Here is a 21,598-nt window from a genome sequence, read left to right on the forward strand (position 1 = left end):
TATAATTTGATTTTAACTAATATCAATGTACCAGGTACTATTATGCCTGAAACGTTGTTTTAAGTGGCCAGGAAATTTCTATAATTTGATTTTAACTAATATCAATGTACCAGGTACTATTATGCCTGAAACGTTGTTTTAAGTGGCCAGGAAATTTCTATAATTTGATTTTAACTAATATCAATGTACCAGGTACTATTATGCCTGAAACGTTGTTTTAAGTGGCCAGGAAATTTCTATAATTTGATTTTAACTAATATCAATGTACCAGGTACTATTATGCCTGAAACGTTGTTTTAAGTGGCCAGGAAATTTCTATAATTTGATTTTAACTAATATCAATGTACCAGGTACTATTATGCCTGAAACGTTGTTTTAAGTGGCCAGGAAATTTCTATAATTTGATTTTAACTAATATCAATGTACCAGGTACTATTATGCCTGAAATGTTGTTTTAAGTGGCCAGGAAATTTCTATAATTTGATTTTAACTAATATCAATGTACCAGGTACTATTATGCCTGAAATGTTGTTTTAAGTGGCCAGGAAATTTCTATAATTTGATTTTAACTAATATCAATGTACCAGGTACTATTATGCCTGAAACGTTGTTTTAAGTGGCCAGTAAATTTCTATAATTTGATTTTAACTAATATCAATGTACCAGGTACTATTATGCCTGAAACGTTGTTTTAAGTGGCCAGTAAATTTCTATAATTTGATTTGAACTAATATCAATGTACCAGGTACTATTATGCCTGAAATGTTGTTTTAAGTGGCCAGTAAATTTCTATAATTTGATTTTAACTAATATCAATGTACCAGGTACTATTATGCCTGAAATGTTGTTTTAAGTGGCCAGTAAATTTCTATAATTTGATTTTAACTAATATCAATGTACCAGGTACTATTATGCCTGAAACGTTGTTTTAAGTGGCCAGTAAATTTCTATAATTTGATTTTAACTAATATCAATGTACCAGGTACTATTATGCCTGAAACGTTGTTTTAAGTGGCCAGGAAATTTCTATAATTTGATTTTAACTAATATCAATGTACCAGGTACTATTATGCCTGAAATGTTGTTTTAAGTGGCCAGGAAATTTCTATAATTTGATTTTAACTAATATCAATGTACCAGGTACTATTATGCCTGAAATGTTGTTTTAAGTGGCCAGGAAATTTCTATAATTTGATTTGAACTAATATCAATGTACCAGGTACTATTATGCCTGAAATGTTGTTTTAAGTGGCCAGGAAATTTCTATAATTTGATTTGAACTAATATCAATGTACCAGGTACTATTATGCCTGAAACGTTGTTTTAAGTGGCCAGGAAATTTCTATAATTTGATTTGAACTAATATCAATGTACCAGGTACTATTATGCCTGAAACGTTGTTTTAAGTGGCCAGTAAATTTCTATAATTTGATTTGAACTAATATCAATGTACCAGGTACTATTATGCCTGAAACGTTGTTTTAAGTGGCCAGTAAATTTCTATAATTTGATTTGAACTAATATCAATGTACCAGGTACTATTATGCCTGAAACGTTGTTTTAAGTGGCCAGTAAATTTCTATAATTTGATTGTAACTAATATCAATGTACCAGGTACTATTATGCCTGAAACGTTGTTTTAAGTGGCCAGGAAATTTCTATAATTTGATTTTAACTAATATCAATGTACCAGGTACTATTATGCCTGAAACGTTGTTTTAAGTGGCCAGGAAATTTCTATAATTTGATTTTAACTAATATCAATGTACCAGGTACTATTATGCCTGAAACGTTGTTTTAAGTGGCCAGGAAATTTCTATAATTTGATTTTAACTAATATCAATGTACCAGGTACTATTATGCCTGAAACGTTGTTTTAAGTGGCCAGGAAATTTCTATAATTTGATTTTAACTAATATCAATGTACCAGGTACTATTATGCCTGAAACGTTGTTTTAAGTGGCCAGGAAATTTCTATAATTTGATTTTAACTAATATCAATGTACCAGGTACTATTATGCCTGAAACGTTGTTTTAAGTGGCCAGGAAATTTCTATAATTTGATTTTAACTAATATCAATGTACCAGGTACTATTATGCCTGAAACGTTGTTTTAAGTGGCCAGGAAATTTCTATAATTTGATTTTAACTAATATCAATGTACCAGGTACTATTATGCCTGAAATGTTGTTTTAAGTGGCCAGTAAATTTCTATAATTTGATTTTAACTAATATCAATGTACCAGGTACTATTATGCCTGAAACGTTGTTTTAAGTGGCCAGGAAATTTCTATAATTTGATTTTAACTAATATCAATGTACCAGGTACTATTATGCCTGAAATGTTGTTTTAAGTGGCCAGGAAATTTCTATAATTTGATTTTAACTAATATCAATGTACCAGGTACTATTATGCCTGAAACGTTGTTTTAAGTGGCCAGGAAATTTCTATAATTTGATTTTAACTAATATCAATGTACCAGGTACTATTATGCCTGAAACGTTGTTTTAAGTGGCCAGGAAATTTCTATAATTTGATTTTAACTAATATCAATGTACCAGGTACTATTATGCCTGAAACGTTGTTTTAAGTGGCCAGTAAATTTCTATAATTTGATTTTAACTAATATCAATGTACCAGGTACTATTATGCCTGAAACGTTGTTTTAAGTGGCCAGGAAATTTCTATAATTTGATTTTAACTAATATCAATGTACCAGGTACTATTATGCCTGAAACGTTGTTTTAAGTGGCCAGGAAATTTCTATAATTTGATTTTAACTAATATCAATGTACCAGGTACTATTATGCCTGAAACGTTGTTTTAAGTGGCCAGGAAATTTCTATAATTTGATTTTAACTAATATCAATGTACCAGGTACTATTATGCCTGAAATGTTGTTTTAAGTGGCCAGGAAATTTCTATAATTTGATTTTAACTAATATCAATGTACCAGGTACTATTATGCCTGAAACGTTGTTTTAAGTGGCCAGGAAATTTCTATAATTTGATTTGAACTAATATCAATGTACCAGGTACTATTATGCCTGAAATGTTGTTTTAAGTGGCCAGTAAATTTCTATAATTTGATTTGAACTAATATCAATGTACCAGGTACTATTATGCCTGAAACGTTGTTTTAAGTGGCCAGTAAATTTCTATAATTTGATTTGAACTAATATCAATGTACCAGGTACTATTATGCCTGAAACGTTGTTTTAAGTGGCCAGGAAATTTCTATAATTTGATTTGAACTAATATCAATGTACCAGGTACTATTATGCCTGAAACGTTGTTTTAAGTGGCCAGTAAATTTCTATAATTTGATTTGAACTAATATCAATGTACCAGGTACTATTATGCCTGAAATGTTGTTTTAAGTGGCCAGTAAATTTCTATAATTTGATTTGAACTAATATCAATGTACCAGGTACTATTATGCCTGAAACGTTGTTTTAAGTGGCCAGTAAATTTCTATAATTTGATTTGAACTAATATCAATGTACCAGGTACTATTATGCCTGAAACGTTGTTTTAAGTGGCCAGTAAATTTCTATAATTTGATTTGAACTAATATCAATGTACCAGGTACTATTATGCCTGAAACGTTGTTTTAAGTGGCCAGTAAATTTCTATAATTTGATTTGAACTAATATCAATGTACCAGGTACTATTATGCCTGAAACGTTGTTTTAAGTGGCCAGTAAATTTCTATAATTTGATTTGAACTAATATCAATGTACCAGGTACTATTATGCCTGAAACGTTGTTTTAAGTGGCCAGTAAATTTCTATAATTTGATTTGAACTAATATCAATGTACCAGGTACTATTATGCCTGAAACGTTGTTTTAAGTGGCCAGTAAATTTCTATAATTTGATTTAACTAATATCAATGTACCAGGTACTATTATGCCTGAAACGTTGTTTTAAGTGGCCAGGAAATTTCTATAATTTGATTTTAACTAATATCAATGTACCAGGTACTATTATGCCTGAAACGTTGTTTTAAGTGGCCAGGAAATTTCTATAATTTGATTTTAACTAATATCAATGTACCAGGTACTATTATGCCTGAAACGTTGTTTTAAGTGGCCAGGAAATTTCTATAATTTGATTTTAACTAATATCAATGTACCAGGTACTATTATGCCTGAAACGTTGTTTTAAGTGGCCAGTAAATTTCTATAATTTGATTTTAACTAATATCAATGTACCAGGTACTATTATGCCTGAAACGTTCGGTGTCCTATTAAAAATAGGAAAGGAAAGGAAATGTTTTATTTAACGACGCACTCAACACATTTTATTTTAGTTACACAGTTATTGAGAGGAAACCCGCTGTAGCCACTTCATGAGCTACTCTTTTCGATTAGCAGCAAGGGATCTTTTATATGCAACATCCCATAAATCTATTGACGAGAACTAGAGCAGTCAAAGGTGTTTCCCATTACATCTTGAAATAGCACCACAACCCCTATTTTTCTGATTCACTTAGAGTGCGACTTGGTAGTATTTAAATCTGTGGTGTGTATAGTTATTGAAATGCTGCATGTAACACCTTTAGCCATATGTTACCATTGTTGTCTATGGGATTTCATGGGATTTGATTTGTTGATCTACACCATACAGGTATATACGAGCACCAACCTGTATCAACTGTAAAAGTGTTGAGTAGAGGTGATTTACTACCCGGATTCCATAACCTAACTGTACCATCAGCAGAACACGACAACAATTGCATCTTGGAACTGTGTATTGACAAACCCCACACTGCATCAGTGTGTGCTATTAATGTATCGGCTAAAACACTTGGATCTGAAAACAAATATAAGAAGAAACATTACAAATGATTCTGTCCTTCATGATTCTAATAAGAATAATCATCAGACAACTGAAAAATCCGAATATATAAATTTTAAATTAAATGTTAAATTCCAAGAAGAAAAACGGGAAAAAAAAGAACAGATTTTCTTTCAGATGTAATGTGACAACCAAATTTCAAGTTATCTCAAGTCACTAAAGTTACTTGTGGTACAATATATGACATGACAATATCCCTATGTAAGGATATATTCAAAATACCGTTTACCAGAATAATTCTTGGTGACTGTTTAATGTTCAAGATTCTTTATTATGCAAATTTCTGTTTATGTTTTTTAGAATGAAGGATCCATTTTTATTGATCCATAAAAAATATATTCCTGTTAACAGGAAAATGTACATATAATATAAATGTTAATTTATTGTACAGATAGCAATGGATACAGCCAAATTTTTTTAATGAACTGGTTCCCTGTTGATCTTTATTATGAGCAATACATTTACAACACTTCAGTTTAAGTTGGCTATGTATTCATAAAAAAAAGGCCAAGATATTCAGAATACATCAAGTATTTGGCATATTTGTGCTAGCTACTTGACTGATCAGACAAAAGATTATCATGAATAATGACCTCCCAGTAACTTTAATCAGATCTTAATTGAATGGAATGTAAGACGAGCGAATATTTCAACCAGACTGATCAGGTTTGTAAATATAAAAGTTATTTACCAAACGAGTCATAAGGATCAATGTTTGAGTTTGGAATATTCCAACACTTGATAGTGGAGTCCATGCCTCCACTAAAACATTGTTCCCCAGTTGCACTGATTGCCAGACATAACACTGGTCCAACGTGGCCACGAAACGTGTACACAGGTTCAACATCGAGTGACGCAGCTCTGAAAGCAAAGAATAAACAGATTCAAATATAATTTTTTTACATCATAATTCATAAAAATAATTTGGAAAAATTACCTTTTTTAATATTGTAGATAGGGAACATTTTGTTTTCAAAATCATGATTAGCCATATTTCTAGTCAACTGAAAACTGATGGCCAACTAGTGTTTATTTGAAAATTGAATAGTGATTTCTGAAACTTGCATAGCAAAATGTTCTCTGGTAGAGCAATTACAATAATCTTTCATAATCTCTGGCTCAATTGTTGTAATTTTTAAATATACATATATATTTTATTCAAATGAAAAACAAATATTTATAATTACCAACATTTTTAAAATTATTATTTCTTTTATATACAAAACAGGAAGATGTAGATTAAAACAAACTGACAAAGGAGCATACAGTAGAAGAATTTAAGCCATCCTATTGGATTTTGGGATGTTCAGACCAGACTACAAGCCACAGTGGGGGGAGTGCATTTGTTTGAGAACAGGTAATGTGGAAAAGAAATAACACTGCCAAATTATTTGAAATTAGGCAGTGTTTTGGTTAATGTTAACTGAATATGTCAGAAATCGTAAATATGGTAATAATATAAGGGTAACTTACTTCTTGGCTGGCACTGTCTTCTGTAAGTTCCACAACTTCAGTGTATGGTCCTCACTGGCTGTGATAAGAACGGGTTCTACCGGATGGAATGCCAGTGACCTCACTCCATCAAAATGACTACAAACAAAACAACATTCTTTATACAATCACTTAAAACAATACAATATTGTACTCTCAAAACATTAAAGGAGACCGGACACCAAACCATATATACAGCGTAATGAATTTGTTTGCCGTCATAAACCACAACACACAACTACCGCGCTCCCCTTATTGACCAAGCTGAGCATACCAGTCTTGGTTGGGTGTTTTTTTCGCCGATCTCCGATGTTTGCCGGAAACTGTCGACAATTGATGAGCTAGACCCGTGACGTCATCGATGAGAGGAAAACTGAAGAAACTACCAAGCAGCATGGACGAACTTAGCGATTCGAGTGACGACGAATTGTGTCCAGCTTGTGCTAATGGCATCAAACCGTATCAGTTTGAACCACTTATCAGAGATTTTGTCCCTAATTCTGGAAATGTTGTCTTAGACGAAAATTCGGATAAATCAACTGCCGACGAAGACGAGGAAGCCACACGGTCATAGACTAGCATACAAGCATTTTTTAAATGCAAATTGAAGCAAATGGACCTAATTAGAATAAAAATATAAAAAATGTAATAATATTTCATCATAAATCTTGTTCAGCATATATAATAGATGTAAATATGACACGTCAGTGGATATTCCATAGGCCGATTTCGCAAATTTGCAAAGTGTCCCCTCCTCACCAAAGAAAGATATAATAATTTAACAAAAAACTAAAATTAGCACAATTTTCTGTTCTCTTAACTAGTTATCATCCAAGTTTTAATGTGTTTGGTTAAACCGTGTATTTTTAATTATTAAGACAATGTGTTGCCAGTCTGCCGAAACTGTCCACAGCCGGGTACAGAAACAGAAATGTTGGAAAATATTATACTGTTGCCACATACTGGCAATCACTTTACAACTAATGTCTTATCGACATATTATTATGTAGTTTTTGCATTTATTAATATAAAATACAACACGCCTGTAGGAACTGGGGAGGGGCAGGCCTAGGGACTTGTTCTCCATCACACACTCTAGGATGAAAATATGTTTTAAATTCTAGTTTGTATCCCTCACTAGAGACTGTATTCATGCACTTTTACAAATTTTAAACAGCAATTATGTTACTATAATCTATCGAAAAAATTAAACATTATATATATACATTAATTTCTGAGATTTTTTAGTACATACATGTAAGTTTACCCTCCGCACCCTCTGGCAGAAACCCAGGGTAGGTATTAAAACAATTATTTGGTGTAGAGTATTTTTAATATGACATACAGAAAGCATTGAAAAGTACAATTTTATTATGCTTTAATAATCGACATTAGCTTTAAAACTAATTAACCATCATTCCTTCTGGCCAGAGTACATATGTTGTTCCTGCCAAAGTGTTAGCATTTTAATTTTAATGACAATATACTGAACTGACGATAAACATTGTTAACTAACGTAATAATTCACGTTTTGAAGGTGTTTTGTTATGAGGTTAACAAACCAACTAGATCAAGAGACGTTAGTATGGAGTCATTATGGGCTGTCGGTGAAAATTAATTTGGTAATTATAGGTAAATAAATGTGAAGTTTAAATATTCGTATGTGAACAAATTGCAATACCTTTATTTAATGTATATCTTAACCTTCTGAGTACTGCAGGCGAGATATCTCGCCCGACGCCATGTCAGTCGACATACTGTACACTGTATACAGTGCATTCCCAAATTCATATTTCCTGCCGTTTTGCACATGACACTCACCGGAAACGGAAATATAATAAAAGAAAAAAAGTTTTTTTTTCAAAATGGTGGCTTTTGTTTTGATTTGGTTTTCGGCAAGTATTTTCGCTTGACAACAATGGCGGCACGTCGCAGTCATTTTCAGGGATCGATAGCTGATTGTGACAGCTAATTTGATAATAAATTTGATCGTTTTACCAACAACGAAAATTACCAAATATTGCAATATGAATCGCAGTTCGGGTTTAAAAAAAAATTCTGGTCAGAAAACCACTGTTATTGGGAATAATGGACATAAATACTGGACAGCTGGCCACAAATGCCCGTATGTAAATGCAACTTTTTCGATTTTTTGCCTAATTTTAATCATCATTAGCCGATCTAAAAATAATAAAAATTACAAAAAAGACACAAAAATAATACTTACCGATTCATATATGAACTTTATTTCATGTATTTATAAAACATTTAAGTGAATATATGTGAGTAAAAATTATAAACTTGTACCCACTCAACGTGGTTTTTGTTAAAAATTAATCCAGTAGTCTAAAGGTTAAGTACATACTTGTTTTAATTTTCACATTGTAAATGTACCATAACCTGCTGTATTTAGTTGGTGTAAAGCCTGTTCGACGACAATAATGCGTCCATGTTTGAAAACAACTTTCGTGTTTTTGGAAATCGAAACCATGATGTTGGCCGTTTCTTGGGATGCATTGCTGTTACTGCTGCAGTTAAACACTGCGCAGTTAACCATCATATAATTATGTCGACAGTATATAATAACACTAATTATCTTGTAAATTAAATTTCCGATAAACCTGGAGACAAGAAAAAAGACTAAAAGGCACAACCAAAGAATCAACACGTGTACCGGTATTGCTTGGTAACTCTCACCGATGACGTATTGCCTCGCTTTCGTTCAGATCTATGCATAATCCCGCCCACTTCTGTTTTCACCCCAAACCTAAGACGCGCAGCTGACCGGTGCCTCGCAGCGAGCCGGGCGTTAGAGTAATGCGGTCTTTGACGCTGACTTAATCCATTACACACTACATGTCTTTAGGTGTCCGGTCTCCTTTAAAGGGACACACCCTAATTTTTAAACACTATGGCATATTTTTCTTTTTCACCTAAACCCTAGTTTCAACCCATACCAATGAACACTGAGTTTGGTTAATTTGCAAATCTGTAACAAATTTCTGTGACGTTGAAATACCCTTAAAAATAGACTAAACCGTGACTCTATAATCATTACTTCTCAGACGTACATGCATTTTTTTAAATATGAAAAATGCATTATGTGGTATTAGAAACACAAGGATGACCAGAAACACTTTGTTTGTACGGAAATGGATAATCTAAACAATAAAATGTAAGTAATGTTTGATTTCAGTGATTATAAACGGCTCTAATAGTGAAAAATATGCCTTAGTGTTTAAAAACTAGGGTATGTCCCTTTAAATTGCAGGCATTGAATTTGGGCATTTTTTAAAGATTCCGCCAGAATCGTAAACATGATTTAATACAGATATTTTGGCATTCTGTCTCAATATCTTACACTTTCAACCCAAAATATGGGACTGGTCGGCTGCATGGAAGCCTGTTACGGTAACGGTTACATGTTTATGGATAATACTGTATATGAATATGAAGTAAATCAACATAATGTTACAAAATTGAGCAGAACAAATGATCAATGATACACCAACATAAAAAGCAACAACACAAATTTTCTCTCTCATAGCATACTCCTAAAAACTAATTATGCATAAGTATAATTTATATACATTAAAACTGTTAAAATAAAAGGTGGTTTCAAAAGTGAATTATAATAAAATCAATATTTTTATTTTTGTTCTATGAAGTTTACAATAAAATTCTTACCTTCGAAGAGTATATTTTGCATTCCATGTTTTTCTAAAAACTTCTTTTGGTGCAGATATCTGAAATAAAAGGTAAACTATGTCGGTAAACAGAATATATATTAACTTAACTACTACCCATAGTAGATTGAGATTGTATACGACAGGCATAACCACAGAACTAAGCAACTATAACCAAGGTCCAGTGCTGTAACAGTGATAAACACAACTTGATAATATAGTTATCTTAACAAAATTATTACATAAACATGTCAGTGTAAAATGGATTCAAAATGAAGTCAACAAAGCAATATCGGAGCTCATGTTGGACATGCAAGCTAAGTGCCAGAAAAGAATTTGAGGGTACGTAATAAAAACAAAACAGTGTCCCTACTAGGTGGTTATGGGTTTGAAGTCGTTAAAAAATGGACACTGCATTTAATGTATTCTGATAAATGACTCTTACTAAAATAGTTCTAAAAATTATTAAAATGTATCTATTGATTTCCAATATTTTCGGATATATAATTTTACCCTTTGTGCCCTCTGGAAGAAACCCTAACATGGGATCTTTCTAATTAAAATAAACTCACATCATAGCTGTTGAAAGGTCTTTCTAATATAAATTCACATTGTAGCTTACATTAACAAAGGATATTTCTAATATAAACTCACATAGCTCATAGCTCATAGCTCATGCTGGACATGGGATTGGCCTCGTTCGTTACAGTTAGACCAGCTAACGATCTTTCTAACTAATATAAAGTCACATTGTAGCTTACATTAACAAAGGATATTTCTAATATAAACTCACATAGCTCATAGCTCATAGCTCATGCTGGACATGGGATTGGCCTCGTTCGTTACAGTTAGACCAGCTAACGATCTTTCTAACTAATATAAATTCACATTGTAGCTTACATTAACAAAGGATATTTCTAATATAAACTCACATAGCTCATAGCTCATAGCTCATGCTGGACATGGGATTGGCCTCGTTCGTTACAGTTAGACCAGCTAACGATCTTTCTAACTAATATAAAGTCACATTGTAGCTCATGTTGGACATGGGATCTTCCTAACTAATATCAACTCACATTGTAGCTCATGTTGGACATGGGATCTTTTTAACTAATATCAACTCACATTGTAGCTCATGTTGGACATGGGATCTTCCTAACTAATATCAACTCACATTGTAGCTCATGTTGGACATGGGATCTTTTTAACTAATATCAACTCACACTGTAGCTCATGTAGGACATGGGATCTTCCTAACTAATATCAACTCACACTGTAGCTCATGTTGGACATGGGATCTTCCTAACTAATATCAACTCACATTGTAGCTCATGTTGGACATGGGATCTTCCTAACTAATATCAACTCACATTGTAGCTCATGTTGGACATGGGATCTTTCTAACTAATATCAACTCACATCGTAGCTCATGTTGGACATGGGATCGGCCTCGTTCGTCACAGTTAGACCAGCTAACTCGCCCAGTCCCAGAGCTTCATCGAGTGCGTCGTCGTCACCAGGCACGCCCAGGATCGGCTTGCGATTGCCAGGTGTGAACGGCATGGACCCGCCACCTTGAACACCTACAGAAAACAAGCTTAAAATCAATGGTCTGCATTAGTTACGAACACCACTACAGCTCATGATTAATTAATCTTTAGCTTTTAGATGAGGCACATTTTATAATTCTGATATGGTCTTTGCAGAAAATCTGCAACATTTTCCTATTAGCAGCAAGGGATTTTTAAAATTTAAATATGCACCTTCCAACAAGACAGGACAGCCAATAGCAGACTTTATTTAATATACCAGTCATGTGGCAGTGGTTGGGACAAAAATAAAACCCAATGAGACCATTAAGGGTATTCAATCCTCCAAGCACCTCAGGCAAGTGCTCTACTGACCAAGCTACATTCCGACCTCTGAAGAGAATCAGAAACAAAGTTTAACATTTTAGTAAAATAGTCATAAAATAACATGTTGTCAAGGTATCTACACCGGTCAGTGCCTTACAACAGCTAGGTAAAAGTCATTTAAAAAAAGAGAAAAAGACGTTTTATCTTTAGATGGAAGTGGGTTAAGAAAAATAATCTACACATTTTAATATGGGTCAGATTGACACTTGGGTTAGGGTTAACCTAAATGATTATTTCTCAGGTTCAACTATCAATTCAATACCAAAACCAGCAATACTTTAGGGGTGGGGGGTGGTGGTGGGGATGGAAACAAAAAACAATGATCCACATAAGCTATTATATTGCTAGTTAGCTTCTATATTCAACAACACATCTGAAAGGCTGCAAATACCCTTGCAATTGAATCATCATATTCCTGTATGTCAAGTTTCATGAAAATCAGTTGAGAAATAAAGTCGCTGGAGTGGTGACATCATATTTTTATTTTTCAGTAACAGTGACCATGACCTTTGACACGAGTGACCTAGTCCTAGATTTGAAGTTTCATTTAAAGCTTGTATGGTCACGTCTTATTTTTATTTATAGTAATATTGATCTTGACCTTTGATGCAGAGAGGCTAAATGTGAACTGCTTTAAGATATCATGACTGGTATATCAAAGGTTGTGGTGTATGCTAATGTGTCTGTGGGATGGTGCATATAAAGATTCCTTGCTATTAATGGGGAAAATGTAGAGGGTTTCCTCTCTATGACTATATGTAAAAATTACCAAATGTTTGACATCCAATATCCGATGATTAACAAATCAATATGCTCCAGTGATGTCGCTAAACAAAACAAACTTTAACTATAGTAGTAAGGGGTCTCTATTATATGCAATTTACCAGACAAAGATTGTCACATCTGCATAGACAAAACGCCATTACCAAAGAAATCATATAGTTGTGGTATAGGAATGAACCCTATGAGTCCACAACAGGAGGTTTAATCCTACTATCTACTGCACCTCCAGTGATTGTTCTAACCGCTGAATCCCAATCAAATAGGTTTTAGTAAGCTAAGAGGAAGAATCTTGCATAGTAAGTTTATTTTATACTGGTTCAATTCTTTGTTGGGATAACTTTTATTAAACAACTCATAAATCCTGTATTTTCTTCACATATCTTAGAAGATGATTATTCAATAATGTTGTTCCAACCTTCCAACCACATCTGTACACAAAAATAATAATTCATGTTTAAAATTCAAATTCAAATGTGCACAAACCAAGCAAGTGAAACAAAAGAACTAACCAAAACTAAACACAAAGTGTAAGTATGCATCTAAACAAAGACATGCATTGCAATAACAAAAAACATCAAAACAAAGATGTTAACCACCTGCAGTGACAAGGAGGCTTTGGGCTTGTGTGTTAACAGCTTACTACAGTATCGCAATGTGTCCATTGAGTTAATGCTAACATACAATTTATTAAAGACTTCTAAGAAAGATGCACTACTACTAGTGGTTTAACGTGTTCAGCATAAAAGGCTGTTGCAGATAATGCTAAAAACGAAACCCTGCAAATGATATACAATTCAACAATACTTTGGAGATTGGTATAAAAAAAAAATAGAATGTTTTTAAAAATCACAATTTTCATGGCTACACAGCTTTTAGTTCCTAGATTATTGGCCTTCTGACCCATATTTGCAACTAAAAAATTTCAAAATCTTTTAATGTTTTTATTTATTAGTCTTTCATGTCAAAATAAACCAGAGATGTCAGGAAAATAAAATAATATGCTTCACTCTTCACTGTTTAAAAATGTTTTTGTTTTGGGGGGAACGGGAGTAATTTTTTTAATAATATTATTTCTGACTACATCATAAATAAGTGCGTCGTTAAATAAAACATTTCCTTTTTTTTAAATAAACATCATAAATAATTATATTTTTAAAATAAAATTTCACAAAATTTTTAATTTTGCTTCTATTCTTTACAACACAACTAATTTATTAAGATGAAGACAAAAAATATTTCCAAGCCTATTTAACACAAGTTCATTTTTAAATTTATGCTTATAGGAGAGAACATAAACACTAGACAATTTTACTTAGACAAAGAAGAGTTATTTCTGAGCCTGTTTAACACAAGTCAAGGTATAAATTTATGTTGACAAAAAAAACGGACCTAAAAACTACACAATTTTAATAAGACAAAGAAGAATTACTTCAGAGTCTGTTTGACACACAAATCCAGCTGAACATTTTTGTTTACAAAAGATAACTTTAAAACACAACATTAACAAACAAGATAAATGATTCACAAGCGCCCATCTGAATTTATGTTTTAGAGAAAAAGAGCCCTAAAACACAAATATATTTACAAAGACAAATGATTTCTGAGTCTGTTTAACACAATAGCCCCCATCCTCTATGTCAGCGCAGGTGTTAAATCATACCCATCTCATCTAACTGAGGCATGCTATTCCCCGATGACTGGTCCCCGCTTGTTGCTCCCCCGGCCTGCAGCCCCGAGAGCTCTTCCTCATCACCGAGGTTTGCCAGCATCGCTCGCAGCGTCGATCGGTTAGGTCCTGTCAGCGAGCAACACACAGCACATAACAAGACGAACGGTCTTAACAACGCCTTCTCTTCATCAGAGTCACTTATCATTAGGTGCTTTGTTTCTGTGTTATAGTTATACACTTGTAATAAGTGTGTGTGGGGAGGGGGTTAGGTTTACGATTTTTGAGTCATTTACTATACAAGTAATTTGAAAAAGGACTGCACAATTAATAAATGCTTTTCAAATTTTGTCTTAAAAAATCAGTCCTATGTATGTACAAATAGTTCAGGGAACACTGTGTTCAAAATATAAATTGGTGAGAGTTTCTATTTAATGTTTTAGCATGGTATAGTGATCTCTGAAAGTCGCAATAGTGAATCACAATGTGATACTGAACAAATAAATTCTGTTGTAATTATTTATGTTGAGGTGGGTTTTTTCTTTACAATATGCACTGAGGACAATGTTACAATTAATGCTATACTATCATAAACTAAGCAATTTAGTACAGTCTAGTATAAGCAGTTACATTGATTTTTTCACTTCTTGTTATGTTTTTTTTTCTTCAAATTAATTCACAGCTATTAAAATGAGCTATTAAAATTCTGATCATAAATGGTATGTTAGTAACACTAAATGAAAGTAGGCAACCTTTTTGTTCAGTAATATGATCTCTTATTTAATGTATCCCACTTAAAAATATTCAAAATATAACAATTAACATATACTAATTTGAAACCCATTTAACATATAAAACTAGAGCACTAGTATATCAGAAAGAAGTCATTTATTTAAAGCAGTGATGTCAAAAAGGACATAATAAAAATGAATCCTATTTCATTTATTCTCAGTGCAGCAAATTTTGTTTACACTGTCATTATACCAAACTTTTCAATATTTCTATTCATCATAAAATCTGTAGGAACCTCATATAGATGATTTCAAGTGGCAGCTTCCCCATTTTTAAAACTCATTTCCATGCACATTCACCATACAGCTGTTTTCCGTATTCACATATTCAAGCTGCTAGGACTCTTAAGTGCAGGCACACGACACACAAACATTGAAAAATCATGCAGTACAAAGGTCTTTAAGTGACATCAAACACAGTTTTGTAAGCTTTCACATCATGTACTGAAGTTATTTGGTACATGCTCCCATCAATTTAAAGTTTCTGAAAATAACTAAAACAGGATGCTATTGGGGAAATGGGTTATCAAACCCATTGTCTACATGCACTGGAGTCTAATTCTGTCTGCACACTAAACAAGATGCTAACATTTACGACACGTTTATCCTTAAAACCATATTACTTACTTAAGCTAACCTCCATAATTAGTCTGATTATTATTACCATCTGTATTAACTGATCTGTCTTACAGCCATTGTTATTTATTACGCAAGTTTAGTGAAATCTACAAAAACAGTATGCACATTTCCTTTCTTTTTAGACAAAGCTGCATCTACTTCTTATTATTTTTAAACTTTTCAAGTCAAAGTTCTGGTACAAAATGCAAACTAAATTTGAAAGCTGCACATTTAGTGACGATAATGCACGACACTTCTACACCTGGCAAATACTGAGGCATGCCAAATGAAGACAAAAAGATATAAGACTCTGGACTTACTATTTTTCTTTCCTTTTCTTTCCTTTTTGTACTGTTCTTTAAGCTTAGATATTTGTTGCTGATCTACGACCCACTCCTCGTTAGGTGATTCATCCTTCTTCTCTGTGTAATACAGACAGCCATAAGTTCAACCCATATGTTTGTTTTTTTTGTTTGTTAATTTTAACTTTGTGTTATCGATTCTGTTCAAGCAGGCAAGACTTGTCAATCAATGAGATGGTTATTTTTCCGAGAAAGAGTCTAGATTTGTTGTTAGTACCAACAGAGAAAGAAGGAAAGAACAAAAATAAACTATAAAACACAAAGCTACACATCATACGAAAAACTAATTAAACTGTGAAAGCATTTGCGAGAAAATAAATAATAAAACACATGAAAAAGTGAAGTGAGATGGTGTTGCTGTAGGAAAGTTAAACCACTGATTCCATGTTCTAAATAATTTTAGAGACAGAAATTTTCAAAATAATAATCATACATTCTCTGGTATTATAAGCATGCAAAAATGAAACACATGTATATTCTTCAAGATTGAAATAAATTATAATTTTACCCAAAATTGTTAAATAAATAATTGATTACAATGAAAAAACCTCAACATGCATGCTTTACCAAAATGCCATGATGCTTTCTACATAGTACTTGGGATTAAAAACTCAGTTCAACTTTGAACAGAAACACCATCTTAATGTGTGTGTGTAATAAAAACATTTTACAAACAACAGAAAACCCATAGTTAACCAGACAGGTGAACAATACTGCTACATCCACAACATCTTACCCCATTCCGAGCCCTCCCTCGGACTGCGTGCCTCGCCGGCTCCCTCCCCGCTCTCCGAGACGAGGAAGTCGAATTCTGCCAGAGCCTCTTCCGTCTCTGGGTCACCCATCACATCTTCAATGCCCGCCATACTCTCATTGCCCACCACCTGAAGAAAGAAGAGCAATACCACTCTCTGTAACAAGCAGCTGAAATAAGAGGCCTCTTGACTAGACAGTTCCAGTATTTAAATTTAAACATCATTGACAATGGGCTAAAAACCCCACCAGTTGACAGAATCTTGAAAAGTAGGTGGTGACTGAAAATGTTTCATCGGAGAACAAGGACGGAAGCAGTTTTTCGATGGAAGTAAAATGTGGAATTATGAAAAAAATTCTGGTATGTCTTTTATTAAAACAAATTTAAAAATTGTCAAACATTTCTGTATTAACTTGTAAAGACTGTCCCAAAGGACCACTATAGGTCACCTAATTTCATAACCAACCAATAAAAACTTTAGAAGGACACAGACTTTGTGAAATTTCAATTTAAACTTAAACTTTAATTTAAAAAAAAAAAAAATAATAATAATAAAAAAATAAAATAAAATGAAGAAACTGTGATAAACAAGTCTTTCACCTTTACTTTAGCCCCTCTTCTCTCCAGCCTTTCATCATTTTCCTCATCAGCAGAATTGTCTTCATCGCTGAAAACAAAGCAATTAATTTCAGAACATTTATACACACTTGTTTTCCTAACTTTACAAGCATATTTATGAACAGGAGAGTATTTATATCTACCTATTTTGATACACATGTAATAAAATGAAAAATTAATTAATTTAAAATACTTATATTTGTAGATCACTGCAGTCTTTATGAATCTCTCCCTACTTTGTTGATATGCCATAAAATGGAGTATTAACTTATAAATAGTGATATCCATCTGAAATTAAGTTATCTGGTTTGCTTTAGCTCAGTAAACACATATGCACTTAAATCGTTACACAGTATGTGTCCTGTCTTTGTGGAATAGTTCAGGTGTTTTTTCCCAAAAATATTTCATTTGAAACAGCTAAATGATGTGGTGAAGAACCATTAAACAAACATTCTCAATCCTTCCAATAAATACCTCAAGTTTTCATCTTCATCAACTACAGCTTCGGAGGATAAAAAGTCGAAAGTTGTCAAAACTGCAGACTCGGTGTCCATCAAAGCCCCCTCTAGATTTGCAGCTCCTGCAATTTTCTTACCAGCAGTCCTGATTGTACAAGATGCATAATAAATGTCAATATAAAAACTTTGGTCAGATTAAACAGTTTACAATTTACCACTTAAGCTTGCTCACTGAAAACCTGGTTTTCAAATACTAATACACAAGAATGTTACTGAAATAAACATCTCAACTAACACAAATTGCTTTAATGTTTAAAAAAACAAATCATAATAGTGATTTTGTTTTGTAGTAATGATGTAAAGTTTATCATTAATGGTATATCATGATAATTATTTTGTTTTGTGGAAATAATGGAAATTTAGTCATTAATGTTCTATCTGGATTCAGGATCAACTTGCATGATCAGCTACCTTGATAAACAAACAAGTATGTGGCCATTTTTAAATACACTAAACAGTAAAAAAGATATTTCATGTTTTGAACATTAATAGCTACTGAACCGATTTATATGTGACCTACATTAGTGACCATCTAAAGTGGTAAAGTCTTTGTTACACCATTTATAGAGCCTTGGCTGGAACAAGAAATATCCCAGTAGGCCTACTGAGGGGGGTAATCCTAGATCAATTGCACCTAGGATTACCCCCCTCAGTAGGCCTACTGGGATATTTCTTGTTCCAGCCAAGGCTCTACAAATGGTGTCACAAAGACCTTGATATGTACTATCCTGTGGAATGGTGCATACAAAAGATCCTTAGCTGCTAATGAACCGATTTATATGTGACCTACATTAGTGATAAAGTGGTAAAGTGTTTCCCTGATGTGCAATTGATCTAGGATTACCCCCCTCAGTAGGCCTACTAGGATATTTCTTGTTCCAGCCAAGGCTCTACAAATGGTGTCACAAAGACCTTGATATGTACTATCGTGTGGAATGGTGCATACAAAAGATCCTTAGCTGCTAATGAACCGATTTATATGTGACCTACATTAGTGATAAAGTGGTAAAGTGTTTGCCTGATGTGCAATTGATCTAGGATTACCCCCCTCAGTAGGCCTACTAGGATATTTCTTGTTCCAGCCAAGGCTCTACAAATGGTGTCACAAAGACCTTGATATGTAATATCCTGTGGAATGGTGCATACAAAAGATCCCTTGCTGCTAATCACAAACAGTAGCCCATGGAGTGTATGCATTGGTTTTCTCTAATCTATATGGTCCATAACCATATACAGTCAAACCTGCCTTCGCGGCCACCTCCATATGGCGGCCACCTGTCCATGGCGGCCACCCTGAGGTCCCCCCAATGAATTTTACTATATATTTTACCTCTATATGGCAACCACCTGCTCAACGCGGCCAGCGGCCACACTTTTGTCATAAAAAAGCGAAAATGAATCTGCTATCGCGGCCACAATTGTTTTTAGTGCAAGTTAGAAAGAAATGTCGGCAATCGTAAAAAAGAACGTAAGATGTTTTTGTTGATGTAACCAATTGGCTTGATAAACAGCGGTCCTTTAAAGGTCGTCGGTCGCTTAGCTGTGTTCGTTAATTAACAAGTGTTTTTAATCTGGATTAACGGTGCGATGTACTAGTCATCGGCGGGGGTCATTAAACGCAGTTGATAAGAGGGTATCTAGCCTAAAACAACTTGAGTTAAACGTGTCAACTCTAGAAGGAATTAAATACTGCTGCAGTTTATTTCTGATATTTATTTTCAAAATGCCACCTAAATAGTTCTATTGCAACATATGTGTAATTGTTTTTAAAAATTCGGACTTATATATGACCTGCATACGGCGGCCACCTCTCTATGGCGGCCACTTTTGTCATGTCCCATGAATGGCCGCCATAGACAGGTTCGACTGTATCTAGCACAATATAACCATAAATGACAATGTGCTGAGTGTGTCATTAAATGAAATATTTCTTTCTTTCTTTTAAAGGATATTGAAGAATGGCGTAAGAAAAAATCAAAAGGATCATCTATTGTAAATAATTATATAAAAAATATACTAAAGATTGCAACTTTAATGGCAAAACATCAGGGAACATTTTGTTCAGTATTGTGTGTGATTTGCAACACAAGTGTCAGATAGCTACACAATTGTAAAATGTTAACAGTAGTTGCTAATAAGTTTTCAACTGACCAAATATTTTGAAAATAAAATGTTCCGTAACAAATCACACAAAGTTTTGTTTACCGTTTGGCCATGGAAATGCCACCTTTCCCTGGCTGCTGCTCTCCATTGACGAGGCCAGGTTGGCTGTTATCAGAGTTGGAGTCCACAGCGTGTGGTTGTAGTCCAAGCAGCGATCGAACTCGGGCAGATCTAACATCAATAATGGTGTCCGTGTAGCCAATCTCTTGTAGGTATCTGAAGTAGTACACAATAAAACAAGTTAACAGGAGTACCAGTGAGGTACGTAATACGCCTGTCAGGAGTTTGATGGATAACCATATGATGTTCAGAATATAGACAAATTATTTGATTTATTTGTATCACAGAGACCTAGTAATTATATGTGACACACCACCACCCCAAGTTATTCCTACATGTGAGGTTTGATGGTCCTGTATGCATCTGTATGCAAGATATCGTCCAGACAAGGATTTACTGTTATGTGCAGTAGACCATGAAAAGTAGGTCACAGTGACCTAGTAATAGTATGTGACACACCGCCATCCCAAGTTGTTCCTACATGTGAGGTTTGATGGTCCTGTATGCAAGATATGGTCCAGACAAGGATTTACTGTTATGTGCAGTAGACCGTGAAAAGTAGGTCACAGTGACTTAGTAATAGTAAGCGACACTGCCATCTCATGTTCTTCTTACATGTGAGGTTTGATGGTCCTGTATGCATCTGTATGTAAGATATGGTCCAGACAAGAAAATGTTAACAGACGGATGGACAATGCCATACCATAATACGACCCATCATAGACGGGCGTATAAAAACAGTTCCAAGATATTGTCTTCATTTTACAAGTTATTCCATTCTAAAAAAGAACTATGTCAGAGAAATATCATAAAAGTTTAACAATGCATCAGATATGCAAATCCCCTTATGGTTTGACAATAACACTGTAAACTGACATGAAAGTGTTTTGTGTCAAAGATGTCATGATCATATTCCTAAATGTCAAGTTGTATGAAAATCTGTCGACGTATTTTAATAAGTGACCTTGACCTTTGATGCAGACGGACAAAAAGGCAAACTCATTCAAGATATTATCCTATTCCTATATGTGAAGTTTCATGAAAATAGGATGAAAAATGAAGTAGGTAAAGTGGCAACGTCGCGATTCCCATTCTAGTAATAGTGACGATGATCTTTGTCAGAGAGAAAAAATGTGTATGTATTCAAAATAAAAGGATCTTATTACTGTGTGTGAAGCTTCCTAAAAATCGTATGAAAAACGAAGTTGGTAGAATGGTGACAAACAGGCAACATTGTTCTCAATGCTCCATATTTAAGCATGGCGGCCCACCCCGCTACTGCATTTTGCCGCCATCCTTTATTTTTCTG

At 33.8% G+C, this 21,598-nt stretch overlaps 1 protein-coding gene across 3 annotated transcripts in view; it reads right to left on the minus strand.

Annotated features, from left to right (window-relative positions):
* LOC121372741 (striatin-3-like) overlaps positions 1-21,598 on the minus strand; it is a 57,398-nt gene that overhangs the window by 13,443 nt on the left and 22,357 nt on the right. The window contains exons 5-15 of one of the 3 annotated variants that reach the window (XM_041499225.1): positions 20,272-20,445; positions 18,023-18,151; positions 17,531-17,597; positions 16,913-17,060; positions 16,135-16,236; positions 14,400-14,534; positions 11,460-11,623; positions 10,042-10,100; positions 6,337-6,453; positions 5,555-5,724; positions 4,651-4,818 (exon numbers count right to left, since the gene is read on the minus strand). In XM_041499225.1, the coding sequence (XP_041355159.1) occupies positions 4,651-4,818; positions 5,555-5,724; positions 6,337-6,453; positions 10,042-10,100; positions 11,460-11,623; positions 14,400-14,534; positions 16,135-16,236; positions 16,913-17,060; positions 17,531-17,597; positions 18,023-18,151; positions 20,272-20,445 (1,433 nt within the window). The remainder of the gene's footprint in view (positions 1-4,650; positions 4,819-5,554; positions 5,725-6,336; positions 6,454-10,041; positions 10,101-11,459; positions 11,624-14,399; positions 14,535-16,134; positions 16,237-16,912; positions 17,061-17,530; positions 17,598-18,022; positions 18,152-20,271; positions 20,446-21,598) is intronic. The other 2 variants (XM_041499226.1, XM_041499227.1) reach the window with 2 other exon arrangements.

Source organism: Gigantopelta aegis, chromosome 4 (genome assembly GCF_016097555.1).
Source record: "Gigantopelta aegis isolate Gae_Host chromosome 4, Gae_host_genome, whole genome shotgun sequence".
Lineage (NCBI taxonomy): Eukaryota > Metazoa > Mollusca > Gastropoda > Neomphalida > Peltospiridae > Gigantopelta > Gigantopelta aegis.